General features: G+C 50.7%; 6 protein-coding genes across 6 annotated transcripts; 3 read left to right on the forward strand and 3 right to left on the reverse strand.

Annotated features, from left to right (window-relative positions):
- Positions 1-621: 621 nt before the first annotated feature.
- On the forward strand, positions 622-1638 carry N7473_002313 (uncharacterized protein; the record flags this gene model as incomplete). Its single annotated transcript, XM_057148253.1, is given in 4 exon segments — positions 622-763; positions 780-826; positions 889-1140; positions 1174-1638. 4 exon segments carry the CDS (start codon positions 622-624, stop codon positions 1636-1638), a joined length of 906 nt encoding a protein of 301 aa, XP_057011907.1.
- A 333-nt stretch (positions 1639-1971) lies between these two features.
- N7473_002314 (uncharacterized protein) lies at positions 1972-3369 on the reverse strand (the record flags this gene model as incomplete). The annotated part of the gene is made up of 5 exons (XM_057148254.1): positions 1972-2402; positions 2465-3092; positions 3144-3192; positions 3260-3305; positions 3360-3369. The coding sequence occupies 5 exons, from the start codon at positions 3367-3369 to the stop codon at positions 1972-1974; spliced, it is 1164 nt and encodes a 387-aa protein (XP_057011908.1).
- A 204-nt stretch (positions 3370-3573) lies between these two features.
- On the forward strand, positions 3574-5479 carry N7473_002315 (phosphoribosylaminoimidazole carboxylase ADE2; the record flags this gene model as incomplete). The annotated part of the gene is made up of 4 exons (XM_057148255.1): positions 3574-4039; positions 4101-4198; positions 4269-5226; positions 5283-5479. The coding sequence occupies 4 exons, from the start codon at positions 3574-3576 to the stop codon at positions 5477-5479; spliced, it is 1719 nt and encodes a 572-aa protein (XP_057011909.1).
- A 1358-nt stretch (positions 5480-6837) lies between these two features.
- N7473_002316 (uncharacterized protein) lies at positions 6838-7979 on the reverse strand (the record flags this gene model as incomplete). The annotated part of the gene is made up of 5 exons (XM_057148256.1): positions 6838-6952; positions 7029-7226; positions 7309-7474; positions 7553-7826; positions 7881-7979. 5 exons carry the CDS (start codon positions 7977-7979, stop codon positions 6838-6840), a joined length of 852 nt encoding a protein of 283 aa, XP_057011910.1.
- A 385-nt stretch (positions 7980-8364) lies between these two features.
- Positions 8365-11543, forward strand: N7473_002317 (uncharacterized protein; the record flags this gene model as incomplete). Its single annotated transcript, XM_057148257.1, has 3 exons — positions 8365-9216; positions 9289-9955; positions 10009-11543. The coding sequence occupies 3 exons, from the start codon at positions 8365-8367 to the stop codon at positions 11541-11543; spliced, it is 3054 nt and encodes a 1017-aa protein (XP_057011911.1).
- A 1241-nt stretch (positions 11544-12784) lies between these two features.
- On the reverse strand, positions 12785-15469 carry N7473_002318 (uncharacterized protein; the record flags this gene model as incomplete). Its single annotated transcript, XM_057148258.1, has 1 exon — positions 12785-15469. One exon carries the CDS (start codon positions 15467-15469, stop codon positions 12785-12787), a length of 2685 nt encoding a protein of 894 aa, XP_057011912.1.
- Between the last annotated feature and the right edge of the window lie 1076 nt (positions 15470-16545).

Raw genomic sequence — 16545 nt, forward strand, 5'->3', positions numbered from 1 at the left:
CCACTATTGTGACTCGCCGTCTATAGATAAAGAGCATCTCTGTGCAAGTGGTCATTTTACTCGAGTTTCCATTTTCTCCTATATCTTGTATCTTATTGTCCTATTTTTCATCTCCCTGCTGCAGAACAAGTTGGTCCATGTAACGTTGACTCTCAAATGATTCTACAACCTCTTTGACTGGGATCCCTAGTCTTGATCAAGTACCCGCCACCAGCGCCGCTTTATGAACAGTCCCCCCTTTTTGTACCCCGCGTAACGAATCTTCCAAATGGCCCACCAGCCAAACAGAATCCGTGGCATCTCCTTGCTTCAAATTTACGCTGGTCAGATGGAAATCCAGTGAATATGACTGCGAATTCCCCAACCTACACCCTTGCGGAAAAGAAAAACAAGGTGTGCATTGACCCAGTTTGCTGAAGCTTTTGCCAAGGCTATCAATATCAACCAGGCTGCAGAAAGCGAGAGGGCCAAATATTCTACATCATTCGAGGCCCCAGACCCCAATGATGTGCTTATTGATGATGAAATACTCAAAAAGATCGAACCATATGTGATTCAGTGGACGGAAAACCCTCATGCTGTCGACACGGGAATAGATGAGAACCCTCCTATCCCACAAGGATGAGACTAGCGTCTGCATTCTTCCATTCACAGCAGGAAAATGACTGCGATAGATTTACAGAAGACAATGGCAAGGGCTTTTTCAACCTTGAAATTCTCAAGCTCTTGATCATCCATGGCTACATGGAACCCGTAGCTTCGGGTATGCACCAATCCAGAAGTGGGAATCAATTCCTGGGAGCTAGCGGCTCAGTGTCACTGCATGGTAAATTCAAATAAATCTTCTGCTTCAAGTCTGTCCAGTTTCCAATACTAATTGCTGTATAGTCCATGGACTATGATGCTGGATGGAATATGCTGTACACGCTCCCATTATCTGCATATCTTTGTCTGAACATAGCTTACTGCTTCCCTGAGTCGTGGGACCCAGCTGTAGGCAGAACAGATGTGAAAGACTACCGTCATACGAAGTCATACCAAATCATGCTCAGAGACTGCACCGCCCCTGGAACAGCCTCGGAGATCGTGAGCTATCCCCATCGGGAATTCTTCGGCATAGCCCACGACCAATTCAACCAAGTGCAACCAAAACTTGCCGATAAAAAGCGATAGACCAATAAGCTAGATGTTGATCCTAAGTGGGGAACTATCAAACAGAGCCACTACGGAGTCCTGCCCATTGATGACTTCCTCACTCTGGAGAATAAATCGCTTGAATACATGCCCCATGCATCCGATGTCGATGCCGTACAGAGCATACTATTACGGCATTTACCGCCTGAGCTTGCCCTGCCCATAATGGATTTGGCGGGGTATAAGCCTAAAAGAGCTCTCACCATACCTGACGACCCGCTTCATCCATCGAATCGAAAGGAGCTCGACGAATATTCTCGAGCACTGCTGGCAGATCATGGTCCGCTGTCAAATGATGTCCAAGGAGATCGAAGTGGATGTTGGAGAAGGAGATGGGTGGAAGAGTCTTGTTTCTTGGCGGATCTGTGTACTCTGGGAGGCCAAGAATTGCGAGTGCTACTTTATGGCACTTTGACGATGATCGAGGAGTACAAGAATTCATAGGGGCTTGGTCTCAGACAGGTGCTGAGATTCAGCAAGAAGAAAACGTTACTTGATTGACATAATCAACGCATAGATGCATGAATGAAGGGAAGCGAAAGATTCGGAGGAAGCCAGTCAGGTATATAATGACAGGGCATTGAATGATATCTAGTGGATTTAGATGTCAATATCCGAGATGACTACGTGTAAGATCAAGTTTGAAAACAATGATATCAATTCGGATCATTACTCTCTGATCAGCGTTTCAAGAAATATTGCAGGTCATAACTCATGATGCCATTCATTGGCAGACGACGGTCCAAGATGGGCAGTGACACACGCCACTGTATTCCTTTACTCTGCCTTCTCAGTCTGTGCAGCTGGCGCAGAGTCACCCGCTGCCTTAGCAGTCTCATCGCCTGTCTGAGGCGCTGCAGCTGTCGTATTCTCTGCCTTGATTTCCTCCTTGGGGGTAGTATCATCAAGTACGATATCACCATCTTTATCGGCAGGCCCTGCTCCCCCCTCTGTGGGGTCGGACTCTGCAGTAGGTAGATCTGACGTGCCATCTGATCCAACTCGCTCACCTAGAGTCATCTCCACGCCCTTTCCATCTTGTAGTCCCAAATCCTCTACACCAACGATCGGGGGACCCCGGGCATGAGGAACTTCCTCTAAAGTGTCTGCTGGGGAAGGTTCGGAAGCAACCTTGGGCTCTTCTTCGCCTTCAGCTGTCACTGTAGTCGCGAGTTCGAGCTCTTGTGGCTGGGTGGCAGTAGTTTCTTCTGGGGTCGGTTAGTCCCAGGCTCAACACAAGACTTTCGTGAGTTGTGAAGTCACTACTTACGTTCTTCCAATATACCACCATCACCGCCATCAAAAGAAACATTGGTCAACCAAGGGATGGGCGTAAGAAGAGCTCCTCCTAGTGACTCATCACTTCCCAGACCAGAAGTGTAGTCCGGTGCCAGATAGGCTCCGGCGCTATTGGTTTGGTGGACGAGCCCGTTGGGCTGAGTGCTGATGCTAGGTGCAACACTGAAAGGGAAGACATCGGCGCCACTGGTCACGGAAACGACACGGTCCACAGCTCGTAGATACGCAGGTAGTGTGTTGTAATGGGCTCTGGGCCGCAAAATAAGCTCTGCAAGTCTCTGGATCGTGTGCGGCGGCTTGGCCACGAAGAATGACTGAATGGACGAGCGTATAGACCTTAGGAGAAGCGCGAGCGGCGGTGGTAGCACGTCATTTGGCTGTGGAGAGGGAGGCTGGGGCTGGGAATCTGGCATACGCTCGCTCGATGGTGGCGAACCAGATGTCGCCTGTGGCTGGTGAGATGCTAGGGTGTCTTCCGGAGCAGTGTTCTCCTTATTGCTGCTCTCTGGTATTGCGTTGGGTTCTGAGGGTGGGGGGAACGGCTGCGGGTTGTAGGAGCTTGGTGGCACCTTCGGCATAGGGAAAACATTATAGACATTCTGGGATGAGGTCAGAGACAGGCAGATACAGGTCGCATAGATGGGCCTTACGTATTCCAGCCTTTCCAGAAGTGGTGCGACTATTCCTGCCCACTTCTCTCTAAATCGGAGTATCAATCAGCCTCGCGTGATCCAGGGTGGCCTTGCTATCATAGAATCACACGTACAGGTCGACCGAGCCGCCATTGGCGACTGCCTCAAGGGCTTCTTCATCTGCAATCATAGTCAGCAAGACACGCCCTTTGAACCGTGTAGGGGAACTCATACCCAGCGACATTGTCGAGGCGTTGCAAGCTGCATAAAACGGCGATTAAGTTACGAGCTTCGGCGGTGATGGCACGTGCTCGCTGATTGGGCGATGATGGAGCTTATCGATAGGGTCATGTGACTCTCCGCGAATTTTCGGCGGGGCAGCGAATGACTCTTTCCATAACTTTTTACAGTTCACAGTTCACAATCGCAATTTTATTTGCCGATCACGATGTGGAACTCGCGCAAGGTTGGAATCCTCGGTGGCGGCCAGCTGGGCCGTATGCTGGTCGAATCTTGCAACCGCTTGAACATCCAGGCCAACGTACTCGACGCCGAGAACTCCCCAGCCAAGCAGATCAGCTTCCACGATGGACACGTTACGGGCTCTTTTAAGGAGCGCGAGGCTGTACGCCAATTGGCTAAGTCCTGCGATGTTATGACCGCTGAGATCGAGCACGTCGACACTTATGCCCTTGAAGAAGTCGCCTCTCAGGTTCAGGTTGAGCCAAGCTGGCAGGCCATCCGCACCATTCAGAATAAGTTCAACCAGAAGGAGCACCTGCGCAAATACGGAATCCCCATGGCCGATCACCGCGAATTAGTCAAGAACACACCGGAGGAATTGGCGGAAGCTGGAGAGCAATTGGGTTACCCCATGATGTTGAAGTCCAAGACTATGGCATACGATGGGCGGGGTGAGTGCTCCGCATTAAGTAGCCGCGGGGCTTGGATAGTTTGCTGATATAATTCTCGCAGGCAACTTCCGTGTGAACTCGAAAGAAGATATCCCTGACGCTCTCGAGGCTCTCAAGGACCGGCCATTGTATGTGGAGAAGTGGGCCTACTTCAAGATGGTTCGTGATACCCCAGAATACAGGAATTTCCCTTAGAAGGAACATGAAGTCTAACGTCTCGTTCCTATAGGAGCTGGCTGTTATGGTCATCAAGACCAAGGACGAGGTTCTCTCATACCCCACTGTGGAGACTGTGCAGGAGGACTCAATATGCAAGCTGGTCTACGCGCCAGCCCGGAATGTGTCCGATAAGATCAACGAAGAAGCTCAGGCCCTCGCCCGCAAGGCCGTTGCTGCGTTTGAAGGCAAGGGTGCTTTCGGTGTTGAGATGTTCCTGCTGGAAGACAACAGCCTCATGCTGTGCGAGATTGCCAGCCGCATCCACAACTCTGGTCACTATACCATCGAGGGTTGCGGTCTGTCCCAGTTTGACAGCCACATCCGCGCCATCATGGACCTCCCAATCCCCGCCAAGAGCCTCGAGATCCGCCAGCCTTCCATTATGCTTAACATCATTGGTGGCTCTGCCCCCGACACCCATCTCAAGGCTGCCGAGGCCGCTCTTTCGATCCCGAATGCGGCTATCCACCTGTACAGCAAGGGTGCTGCCAAGCCCGGCCGCAAGATGGGTCACATCACCGTGACTGCTGCGACTATGCATGAGGCGGAAACTATCATTCAGCCCTTGATCGACGTTGTCGATAACATCCGTGCTCAGCGCACCGATATCAAGACCAAGGCCCAGCCGTCTGGGCCCTCTAAGCCTGCACCCCAGGTGGCCGTGGTTATGGGCTCTGACAGCGATCTGAAGACTTTGGTGCCCGGCCTCAAGCTGCTGGAAAACTACTTTGGCATTGAGCCTGCCGTCGAGATTACTTCTGCCCACCGTACCCCCGACTACATGGCTGAGTATGCCGCCGAGGCTGCTTCTCGCGGTATCAAGGTGATTATCGCCGCTGCCGGTGGTGCCGCTCACCTGCCCGGTATGGCCGCTGCCCACACTGCTCTGCCTGTCATCGGCGTACCTGTCAAGGGCAGCTCCCTTGACGGTGTCGACAGTCTGTACAGCATTGTGCAGATGCCTCGCGGTAAGTTTGTTACATTAAATGTTCCTCGATAATACTCAGACTGACTCTTCTATTAGGCGTCCCCGTCGCAACCGTCGGAATTAACAACAGCATCAACGCTGCTCTCCTGGCTGCCCGCATCCTGGGATCCTTCGACCCTGCCATCCAGCGCAAGGTCGAGGCCTACGCCGAGGAAGCCCGTGCTGAGAACATGGAGAAGAAGGGCACCAAGATGCGCGAGCTCGGCTGGGAGAAGTACTTTCAGCAGATGTAAATTGCTCGCTATGTCTCGGTGAAATGAGCCTGACGAAACAAAAATATTTTGATTCTTTCTGAGTGGGATAGATAGCATTGTCTGTCCTACTCTTGTATACAGCGGGAGGCGTTTTATATCAGATCTTAGACGACAATGAATGACAATTTTACCAAACCTACGCAGCTATCAAGCAATCTTCAACAACAAGATCATTGATCCTTCATGTTTCAAAGCTACACTCCGACAAGATCCGATTTGACTCGGATGTTCTGCTAATGACGAACATTGACTCAAGCAAATCATACTATGTCTGAGGTAGCCCTCTTCTTTTGTTCATTCACTCGGAGTTGATCCAAACCTAGAGCAGAAGGAAGGAGTGGAGCGCTATGCTGTATCTTTTTTGGAATCCGACGCAAAGGGCATAGTAGTGGGTTGACGGGAACGCAAATATATATAGGATAAGACCTGTGAGTGTTTCTTCGCTCTCTCTTTACGTCTAGTTTTGAGAATGAGCCAAGAATGCACTTTGCAGCGGGCCCTAAGTGAAGACGAGCATCGGACATGCGAAGAAGATCATTCTCCAGGATCCCAGGTGAGTAAACATGCAGTAACTGAGGTTTTATAGCGTGAAGAACAACGAAATACTAAAACGAGAAACAGGGGGAGAGGCCCTGGGATGTCAGGAAATGGAGAGATATTTCATGAGTCAGACATGGGTCAAGCGAGAAGACGACAAGAAGAAATGACAGAGGTTTTGTCAATAAGCATTAGGAACATTCTTGAGAAAGCTACATCGTAGCGACCAGCTCGGCAAGACCGTCCCTCAGACGGATCAAATCCAACAGCATGGGCTCCTCATCACTGGTATTGCCCTCGTCAGTGAGCGCAGACAGGTGGGTCCGCGCCTCTTCCTACTCGCTGGCGACGGTTCTTTTCAGTGAGCTTGATGAGATCACCACTGCCGATTTTTCAGGTCCAAACGGGTGCCATGACTGAGGACGAGGAAGACCACGGCTCACGACAGCACTCGATGCCTCATTCTGATCTGGAGGCAAACTAATGACTTCCTCTCGCCTAACAGCTTTGGCTAGGAAAGCAAACCATGCGCCAGTGGCCCATGATGGCTGTATTTGATATGTTCGTGGAAGTGATCTTCACTGGAGAAACTCTTCATGCTACTCCACTTGCCGAACTTGTGCACTCTCCTCAAGTGTTCAAAGCGCATATCCCAGCATGGCTCGGGAAATTGGGGAACTTTTGGCCACAATATCCACACCAATCGTGTTCGGGGTCGGTCTTACTTTGGTCGGAGGGAATTGCGAAGCATGAAATGCGGCCGTGAAGTCAGAGATGTTACTACATGACCATTAAACACGCTAGGAATACAATCTTCTTCGTCGTCCTCGTGTACTCCTGGTTGGACGCTGTGCGAGAACTTCACGTAGAATAGGATCGTCTTTACTTTTATCAACGTGGTGGACGCGGACATGTCTATCCAGGCCGCAAAATTAGTCTATCGCTCTTCAAGCGTGACACTGTCTAGAGATAGGGAGACGGCTCAACTCACCGTTGAAGATTGTCTGGCCGAGGATATTTATGCTGCTGATCAGGACAGAAGGGACATAGATAGCCCGGAGAGTTATGCACCAGGCCATGCCGCATCATTTCATTCTTGCGCTTGAATCCTTTCCCGCCTGATGCTCGTGGACACCCATCCACGGGACAGAAATGAGGCCGGTCTTGCGAGTGTATATTTGCATGAGAGCTAGTAATTATGGACTTAAAGTTAGGGCGGCTGTATACTAGGAGTCGTGATAGGGTATGCATAGTTATCGGCTTCTACTTACTTAAGTATATACTGAGTCTGGAATGGTGCTGCTGTACAGCCGGGATGCGTGCATTTATAGCTGCCCGTCGCTTCGGCCCGCGTAGTCGAACTTAACGGGGTTCGGTTGATGGATCCCAGTATAGGAGAAACCGGCTCTGTCGGTGTGGGATAACTTGGGGGAGGCCCTGTGGCAGTCATAGGGGACATGTAAGAAGACAGTACGGACATCTTGCGTGGGACATCTTTTGGGTAGGGTGGCGTACTGGCGTATTCCGTGCGAGTCGAATCGAACATGAATGGATTGTTATAAGTAATAACCGAGCCGTAAGAATGTGAGCGAATCCCCGATTTCGAAGACGGTGATTCGAGCGGACCGGAACCGTCATCCCATTTGTCGATAGAACTCAAAAGTTCATCACTGGAGACGTCGGTTAAGATGGTCGAGCGTCGTCGCTTGCGCGATCCAGGCGGATGAGAGACTCCAGACACATGGCTACCGGCCGAGGAGGCGGGAGAAACTGCACGTTTAGAAGTGGGCTGGGTGTGCTGTGGTCAGACTCTGGTGGAAGTAGAGATCTAGATCGTGCTCACTGTGTTGGAGAAAGAGAGAGGGGTGCGGAGGTCCAAGGAAGGAAGGGAAATCGCAGGAAAGAAGGGGAGGGAGTTCGACCTGTGGAGTTGACTGGTCATTTGGAGTACCGAGACGATCCAAAGTCAAGATACTCGAAGATACGATTCAAAATGAAGAGCCCCAAGAGGTGATCGGGAGGAAAAAGGTCGAGACAGTGCTATCGGTGAGATTCACGCATTGCGCTTCGGGCACCTGATGAGCTTGACCTCCCGCCGCCACAGAACTACAAGTACATGTGCCCCTCAATAGCTTGGATGCTCAGCCTCTCCCACCTGCGCCAGCGCAATGTGCCGCTTTCCCCCTTTCTGTGCTTGGATTTGATATCTTCCGCAGATGCACTTTGAGTGACTGATTTGTGAGAGACAAATACAGCATCAGCAACATCCCTCTTGAGCCGCATGGCAAAGGAGCCGCCGCTAAGCGCTCTTCAGTTGGTGAGGCGAAATGGCACAATCACCACAACTGCACGAATGTACAATCGTGTGGCTGTGTCCTCTTGAAGTCGAGCTTCGAGCGGCTATTGCCATGCTCGATCGAGTCTCTGATCATGTTCCTCACCGCGCGCGAGGCCAGCACGTCGTGTATACAGTGGGAGAAATTGGCCCCCACAAGATCGCCGTGGTCGGCTATTACCAAGAGCAGGGTCTGGCAGCATCTGGCAGTATGGCCGCAGAAGTCAGGAGAGACCTACCCCGTCTCCAATTTGGACTGTTGGTCGGAATCGCTGGCGGAATCCCTTCATCAGCCAATGATATGCAATTGGGAGATGTAGCAGTTGCAGTTCCAGAGGGTGATCGCCCAGGGATTGTTGGATATGATCTGGGGAAGGCCGGAGAAGATGATTGTTTTGAACTAAAGCACTGGCAGAACTCAACAGATCCGATGCTTCGTTCGGTGATTAATGTGATTCGAGCCCGAGAGGATTCGCGGTTCTGGCGGCACCTTCGTGTCGTGGAGAATCGTCCAGAGTTTCGAAGGCCAGAGAATACGTCTGAGACGAATCGTATATATCCCAAGGTGCATTATGGGACTATCTTGTCCGGCAATACTGTGATCAAGTCCCAGTCGAAGAGGGACCAGCTAAGGGAACTATACGGGGGGATTGCAGTGGAGATGGAAGCTGCCGGCATTATGACCAGGCTACCGGTGGCTGTCATCCGAGGAATCAGCGATTTTGCAGATTCGTCCAAGAACAGCACATGGCAACCGTACGCTGCCATTGCAGCAGCGGCATATGCGAAAGAAGTCCTCCTATCTTACCCTGCGAAGCTCAAACGCTTGAAACAGGGTCTTCAGGTACGTTAGACCACGAAGTAACGATATCTTGGCCCAAATAATTCATTTGAAATAGATGAATGCGGAGGACAGCCTCAGAATACAAATTCGACACCTTTTGCGGACAAACGGATGCGCTTGGCAAAGGCGTTGCCCGAAAGATGGGCATTCGTGGGGAGAGAAGAGGAGTTGGCCTTTCTCCATTCAGAACTAGGCTTTCCATCTCAGTCATCCATTCAGAAACATGCCGTTGGCCTTTGGGGCCTGACTGGAGTTGGGAAATCTCAGCTGGCCGCGAGATTCGTGCATCAGCAACTATCAAGCTACCCTGAGCGGGAGATCTTCTGGATCAGTGGGGAGAGTCGGGATAGCTTCGAAGAAAGCGTTATCAACATGCTTAAATCTAGACAGGAAAGCAGCAGCACGGCTACGTCTCATTCTGCGCTATTACCTGTCATACCCGAGGGAGAACGACGTGCTCTCGTGAATCTCTTCTTTGCTGAGCTCAACCGTCTGAATGACGGGAGATGGCTGCTGATCATTGATGGAGTCAACCAAGCTAACTCTACCGCTACGCAAGAAGCCCACTCCTATGATATTCATAGTTATGCGCGCGGACTAACACGAGGATCGATTCTGCTCACCTCTCAAAGACGTGATGTAGTCGAAAGGTATCACCCGATTCGGGAAGTGAAAGGCCTCAAGGACGGGGATGCAATGAGTCTACTCAAATCTCAGATTCACTCTCATTCAATGCAAGGTAGTATACACATTGTCAATTATTGTACAAAACTAACTCTCCTTTATCTACAGGAGCCCAGGACTTGATATCTCTCCTGAAAGGACTTCCTTTAGCACTACGTCTTGCCATCTCCGTTATATGTCGCTTTCGCGTTGAGGTCCAGGAATATCTGGAGATGTGGAAAAGTCACGGCGATGTTAGCGAGATACTGGGCACAGATGAAACTTTATACCGCTCCATGGAGCTGAGCTTGGAAGATCTCGAAAGCTCCTATCCCGTTGCTGCCAATCTTCTAGCTCTATTCAGTTTCCTGGATCATCGTGATTTCTGGTACGAGCTATGCCTGAACGCCGCTGATGATACGTTCCCCCAATGGCTGCAGAATCTAGCAGGGAACAAGACACCATTCAGGCATTACTACCCACTCTTAGCCGATCTCTCATTCATCGAGCTGAAAATCTCCGCGAATGGCAGCCGCACATGGGAAACGCACCCAGCCATCCAGGCAGTGGTCAGACGGAGATTCCAGGAAAAGGAACGTGAATATATTCGGTCCGCGATATCACTCGTAGCAGACCAAGTTCCCCGGTCATCGATGGCAAATTCCTGGCCTACCATACGACGACTCTTGCCTCATGCCCAGATATGCTGGAGTTACGTCAAAGCAGGCAAATGGGGATCCAGCACTAACCTTACCGAACTGGAAAGTCTCGCCCGTGTTTTCCGACAAACCGGGCATTACGAAGAAGCTTCGATAATCTACCGAATGATCGCACGCGGCCTTGATAACCACTCTCATACCCCGGAGAGCCTTGAATTTTTCGCCGACGTACTCGCAAACCTGGGCCTAGTTTATACGCATCAACACAAATCTGAAGCTGCTCTCGGGTCCTTTGATAGGTCATCCAGTATCATGAGTGAGCTTGGGACTCTAACGCCTCACGCATCGATGTCGATCATGTATAATAAGGCAGTGGTATTCATGATGACCGATCGCCTGGATGAAGCAGAGACATACCTGCGAGATGCGGCAGAATATTTCGCTTATGATACATCCGAAAACACACTAATTGAGGACGAGCGGAGGTCCTTGTATTTTCGAATCTTAAACGATCTGGGCGAAGTCATGCTACGAAAGGGCTCTATTCCGGAAGCATTACGAGTTTTTCAACATGTGTACTACGGTCTGGGGGACTTCAGTCGGCAGGGTGATCCCCAGCCTGCCCAGATTTCACTCAAATTGAACATGGGTAGAGCTCTTACCAGACTTGGAGATTTCTCAAAGGCTCGAGAACTTCTCGAAGAAGTTATTTCGATTTATACCGAGTGGTGGGGAAGGCGACACCCGGAAACAATGCGAGTGATTGACGAGTTGGCCTGGACTTTAATGAACGAGTGCAAAGATAAGCAGGCCAAGGGGGATGATATCGATTCAGAGGTGCAGCATTCAGGAGAGCTTTGGAACGAAGCTTTGGACTTTTATCGGCGCATTGGGGGGGATGCGTCTGATACGGTGGCTAGAATTGAAGCTAATCTGAGCCAGCTGTTTTCCAATATAGGGAACTCTTTACCTCTCTATCTACCATCGCCGAATTCAACTAGCTAGCCTAGGTACTTAGCTAACATGTATACAATTTAATGAGAGATGAAAACAAAATAGAGATAAATTGAAAATGAAGCGAGCTGGCCGAAAAATATCTGGTTGTTTAGAATGTGGCCGTATACTTCTGTGTGTTAAAGGCTGATATTGGGATGAATTCCACGTAAACTAATTCGAATTAGGCGCAAATACAGTGGACCTGAGTACATACTGTAATTAGGTACGATCGGCTAATGTTTACGCGTTGTACATAGCTGTGGGGTAATGTATGAGCGCCAAAAACCACGCTCAAAATGGCAACTGGATGGATGAGAGGGTACATAACAACAGTAAAAAATCATATAATCATTTACTATCTCAAGATACTATTTGGATAGTTCCAATAAATATGGACTCCACTATTTGCTAAGTCATCAACGCGTGCTTTTCTTGGGTAACTACATAAGTCCTCGCGTGACCCCTTTGCTACCTACGACATCAATTAACCTACCATCTACCTACAATCTACCTACAATCTACCTTGCAGTCAACCAATCAATCCCAATCAATTGACCTATTAATATCCTAACAATCGAATGAGCAATTTGCATGTACATAAAGCACCCTACACGGTGTATGGATAATTACTTCACCTCGGTTGCCCTTTTCAAAGAGCTACGAGGTGAAGTAGTTATCTATGTTGACTGTATGGGGTGCTTCATGCATATCGGGCATACGATTGGTAGGTAGTTTGGTAGGTTGATTGATTGGCCGATTGATTGGTTGATTAGTACGAATAGGTCGATTGGCATGGCAGATTGGAAGGCAGATAGGATAGGGTGGTACACGTGTCGAAAAGCACGCGTTGATGACTTAGCAGACAGTGAAGACCATAGTTAACTAACTAGCTTAGGTATATCGATGACAGTCAGAAAGATGAAACGTCGGGTATCTTATACTATTACGGGCTACTCTTGGAATATACGACTGAGAAGAAAACAGTGATTAGCAAGAATTATGGTCTCGATTGAGAGACACCGATGTAATCTTTAATAAATCATACACAAGATCGCTAATTTACATAGAGACCCAACCATCCACGCCAAGCAAAGAGATAAAAAAAAAGAGTGTGGAAGAGGGAGAGACGCCTAAATGACAGCGCTGAGATGATGAGCCAGAGAACTCCTCCAAGCAAAGCAAAAATAAGAAAGAAAGGATTCAAAAGCGAATGGAAATATGCAAAATGACATCAAGGAAAGCGGGTGTAACTAGCGAATGCTCTGTCTCCACCGATCAATAAATTCCTGCTGCACCGGGTCAACAGGTTGTCGCGTCATGTTCGGTCCACAGCCAGCAGGCATAGCATATGCCATACCGCCCGGCACGCCCATCATCATGCTGTTATAAGCTTGCGCAGCTGGGTACCCCATGTTTCCATATCCGTAGGGTTGAGCGGCCATCTGGTTGGCTATGGGAACTTGATAGCCCGGGTTGATGGGGAGGGATTGCATGGACATGCGATGGGCGTATTGCCCGGGCATCATGTTTCCGTATGGAAGGACATCGTGTGATGACTGGCGGGCGATGTGCTGTGCGGGGTGAGTCTGCGGGAGCGCCGCCATGCTGCGCCGCATATGCAGATTCTTTGCATTGCCGCGCGGCGGGCCGTTCTCCTTCTGCAGGCGACTGCGTCTTTGAGCAAGAGTCTCATTTTCGAGGGCGTCAGAGGCTGGGGTACGCTCCGTTTCTTTGGGCGCGACTCCAGTGCGAGTGTCGATTTCGGCAAGTAGTTCACTAGCGAACTCGCTGTCTGCTGGATTCTGTCCACGGAGTCGTCTCATACGCTCGGCGAGTGTCTCGCCTTCGTCGCCGCTGTCGGCTTCTGGTTGGGCGGTCTCGGTTTGAGGAATTTCAGTCTCGTATACCGTGACAGGGCGCTTCTCCAGGACGGGTTCGCCGCGTAGCCTGGCCCGACGGGTGCTCAATGGTTCGTTCTCCTCTAGCTGGCGCATTTCCATCAGACCAACTGGTCGATCTTCGTCATCATTGTGAACTTGATCAGGGTATAGCATTGCTAGTGGAACATCGTCGTCATCTGCGGTATCACGATTGTTCCATGCCAGAGTGACAGGTCGTCGCCGTCTCTTATCACTCTGTTTCTGTGCCATTGCATCCAGCTCCAATAGAGTAGAATGCATTCCTTGGGCCTGTGAGCTGGTAGGAAGGAAAGTCCGTTGTCGCTGCTTCAATTCCTGCTTTCGCAAGTCCAATTCAGCCAGTAGCGTGTTTGGTGGTCCCACGTAATCGACATATCCGTCCTCTTCCTCTTCGTCCTCGCCGCTCTCTGGCGAATGCTCATCGCCTTCCGTGTCGCTACCACTGGATCGATCGGAGTCACTCTCATCCTGAGACCGATCTCGGCGTCCGTCACGCGAACTAACCGACCCTTCTTCATCATCCTTATGATGAGTACTGTGGCGTTGGCCCATCGGAATGTGCGAGTTACGCTCTGCCTTTGGTCTTGTAGGGGGTTTGACCGTCTGGCGCTTTGATTGCTGGAAAACGTACGAGCCAACCTGGCCAGCGTAGGGGTGATCGGTAAAGGCTGATACTGGTGCGTGTGCCGAGGCGTCAAGGATACTATCAAGCGTTGCAACTGCCGAATCCTGCTTCACGTCCACCTCGAGGGTCGTACTCGGTTTATCAAAGAACAAACTCGCTCGAAGCTGAGGTGGTATCTTGGACTGGCGTCTGTCCCTCTCGCTGTCACCCAGCCGGTTCTGCTCAGATCCGGCTAACCAGAGCCCGGATTTCCTATCTTCGGCCACGATATTGGTCAAGAGCTCAGTCCGGCGTTTTTCGCGATCGGAGATTGGCTTGCGAGACAGTTTGGGCGGGAGGTTCAACATGCGGGGGACTGGGGCAGGGTAGTACACCATATTCTCGCCCGTCTGCGGCTCCTTGTACGATTCCGGCTTGCTTGCAAGGGGCGGTTGGCTCAGGGACAGCTGGCGCCCGGGGCGCCCGGAATTCGCGCGCTCCAAGGGCGTGAAATGGACGCCATCGAAATCGGTGAAGAGTGCTCGCGCTTGCTGGAAGGTATCGCCTGAGGCGGCCGATGCTGGTCGTTCAATTTCCTCCTGAACCACGCCATGTCCATCGTATTGATTATAGTAAGGGTCGTGCGGCGGTTGAGTATAGGCCTGGGGTGCCGGGGGAATGGCCGACGGGGCGGGCATGCGACCCAAAAAGTGGCCGTCTTCGTCGTGGTCGGGTTCGGGGAGTTGGGCGAGTCGGGATGCGCCCGAGACGGAGCGCTGTCGCGTGGAGAAGGTCGATCCGTGGGAAGCAATGGTCGCCGGCGAGAATGCTCCATTCCGGAGATTGACGGAATTGGATGCAGAACTGCACGAGCGTCGTTTCTGTTCCTGATCCATTTTGCGAATTTCACTGGCAATGTCCGCTGAACTAGAGCTGAGTTGCTCAGCGCTTTGCTCCAGACGTGCTACATTGCCCACATAGGCCCCCTGAGATGATTGTAGATCGGGAGTTGGGTGAGTGATGGGGAGGTCGCTGGAAGCACTGCGCAAAGGGGGCTCGGGGGAAGAAGAATGTCGCGCGACAGCCGTATTAAGCGGAGGAATGCGGCGTAGACTACTGCTTGATCTGTTGTTCGATGGCTCGGCGGGGGAAGGATCGGCGTCGTAGTCATCGGCCTCGACAATATCGTAGCTAGCGGTAGTCATGGAGCGGATCATGGAGCCGAGGTGCCCGAGGCCTTGGTGGTGGTGGTCGTCGCTTTTGGCGGCTTCTAGCTGAGTTCCTTCGAGGTGGTCAGCATCGTGCAGAGGCTGAAAGACCTGGTGAACAGGTGAAGCGTTGCGCGAGATGTCCGAGTTGGAGTCGGAACTGGAGGCGACCTCGTCGACCTGAGCGACGGCGTTGTACGCCATGATCTGCGGTAATTTAACCGTCGCAGGACCGACTCGGTCGGGTTGAAAAGCGATCAGTCGAGACAGCAGAAGGGTGGGATGTATTTCATATGGAAGTCAGAGAGTAAAAGTAGGACCGATTCAAAGGGATGTCAACTTGTGGGCCAGGAACCAGAGGAAAGAGAGAAAATGAGCCAGGAACCCGATGGTGGAACTTTGGATGTGGACGAGGTTTCAATTGTGTCACAATCCATTTTTCCCTGAGCCATGGGGGGTGGCGCTGCTAAATTTGGGTTGTCCTACGATAAGTTAAGACAAGGGCTAAGACACTCAGACCAGCTCAGTAGTTCTTAATTTAATTTTTTTTACACTTATTCCTTTGCTTTTGGCTTCAGCCTTAGCTCTCTGAAAAGATCAGTAGCGAGTCGTGACTCTGGAATAAGGAATGCGCGATCCGAAAGCCTGTTCATCGACGATTCCACAGGGTATAAAACAGGCTCATCGACAAAAAAAGAGACACAGAAAAACAAGAAATCAAGGCACTCGAAAAAGGCCAAGCCCCGTCGAACTCTTTTAGTGCAACCGACTCCATGTCTTGGACCAGTCGAGACGCTCGCCTCCGGGTCAAAGTGGAGAGTGGGGGAAGATGAAGAGGAAGAAGCGCAGGGTCTGGCCATTGACAGTGGGCCACTGGTTCGCAGTCACAGAGCTCCTGTTTGTCTTGACTTGGAAGTATAGAGTAGTTAACTAGTCAAGTTTACACTTTTCGTGTTCGAAAAATTGGTTTCTTTTTCCATCGTGCTGGTGCAGGTGCAGGTGCATTAACAAACAGGGAACTGTACATACTAGCTCCAAAGATTCACGATCCTGCGACGAGCGGAAGACAGAATTACACGAGAGACATACCAGATCAGATCGATCCCTAGATAGGATCTTATCTAGGCTATTATCTGAGTACTTAGTTATCTGTAGAAGCCACTAAGACACAGGGTTAGTATGTTTGTATGTATAGTGGCTGGAAACCCTGTCATGAAGCGTTTACAAACATAATCATATCCCGCCTAAAGTCTACTTAGATTAAAATCCTGGAAATCGTG

The sequence above is a fragment of the Penicillium subrubescens genome, assembly GCF_028828155.1.
Source record: "Penicillium subrubescens strain IBT 31985 chromosome Unknown utg000002l_segment0_segment0, whole genome shotgun sequence".
Taxonomy (NCBI): domain Eukaryota; kingdom Fungi; phylum Ascomycota; class Eurotiomycetes; order Eurotiales; family Aspergillaceae; genus Penicillium; species Penicillium subrubescens.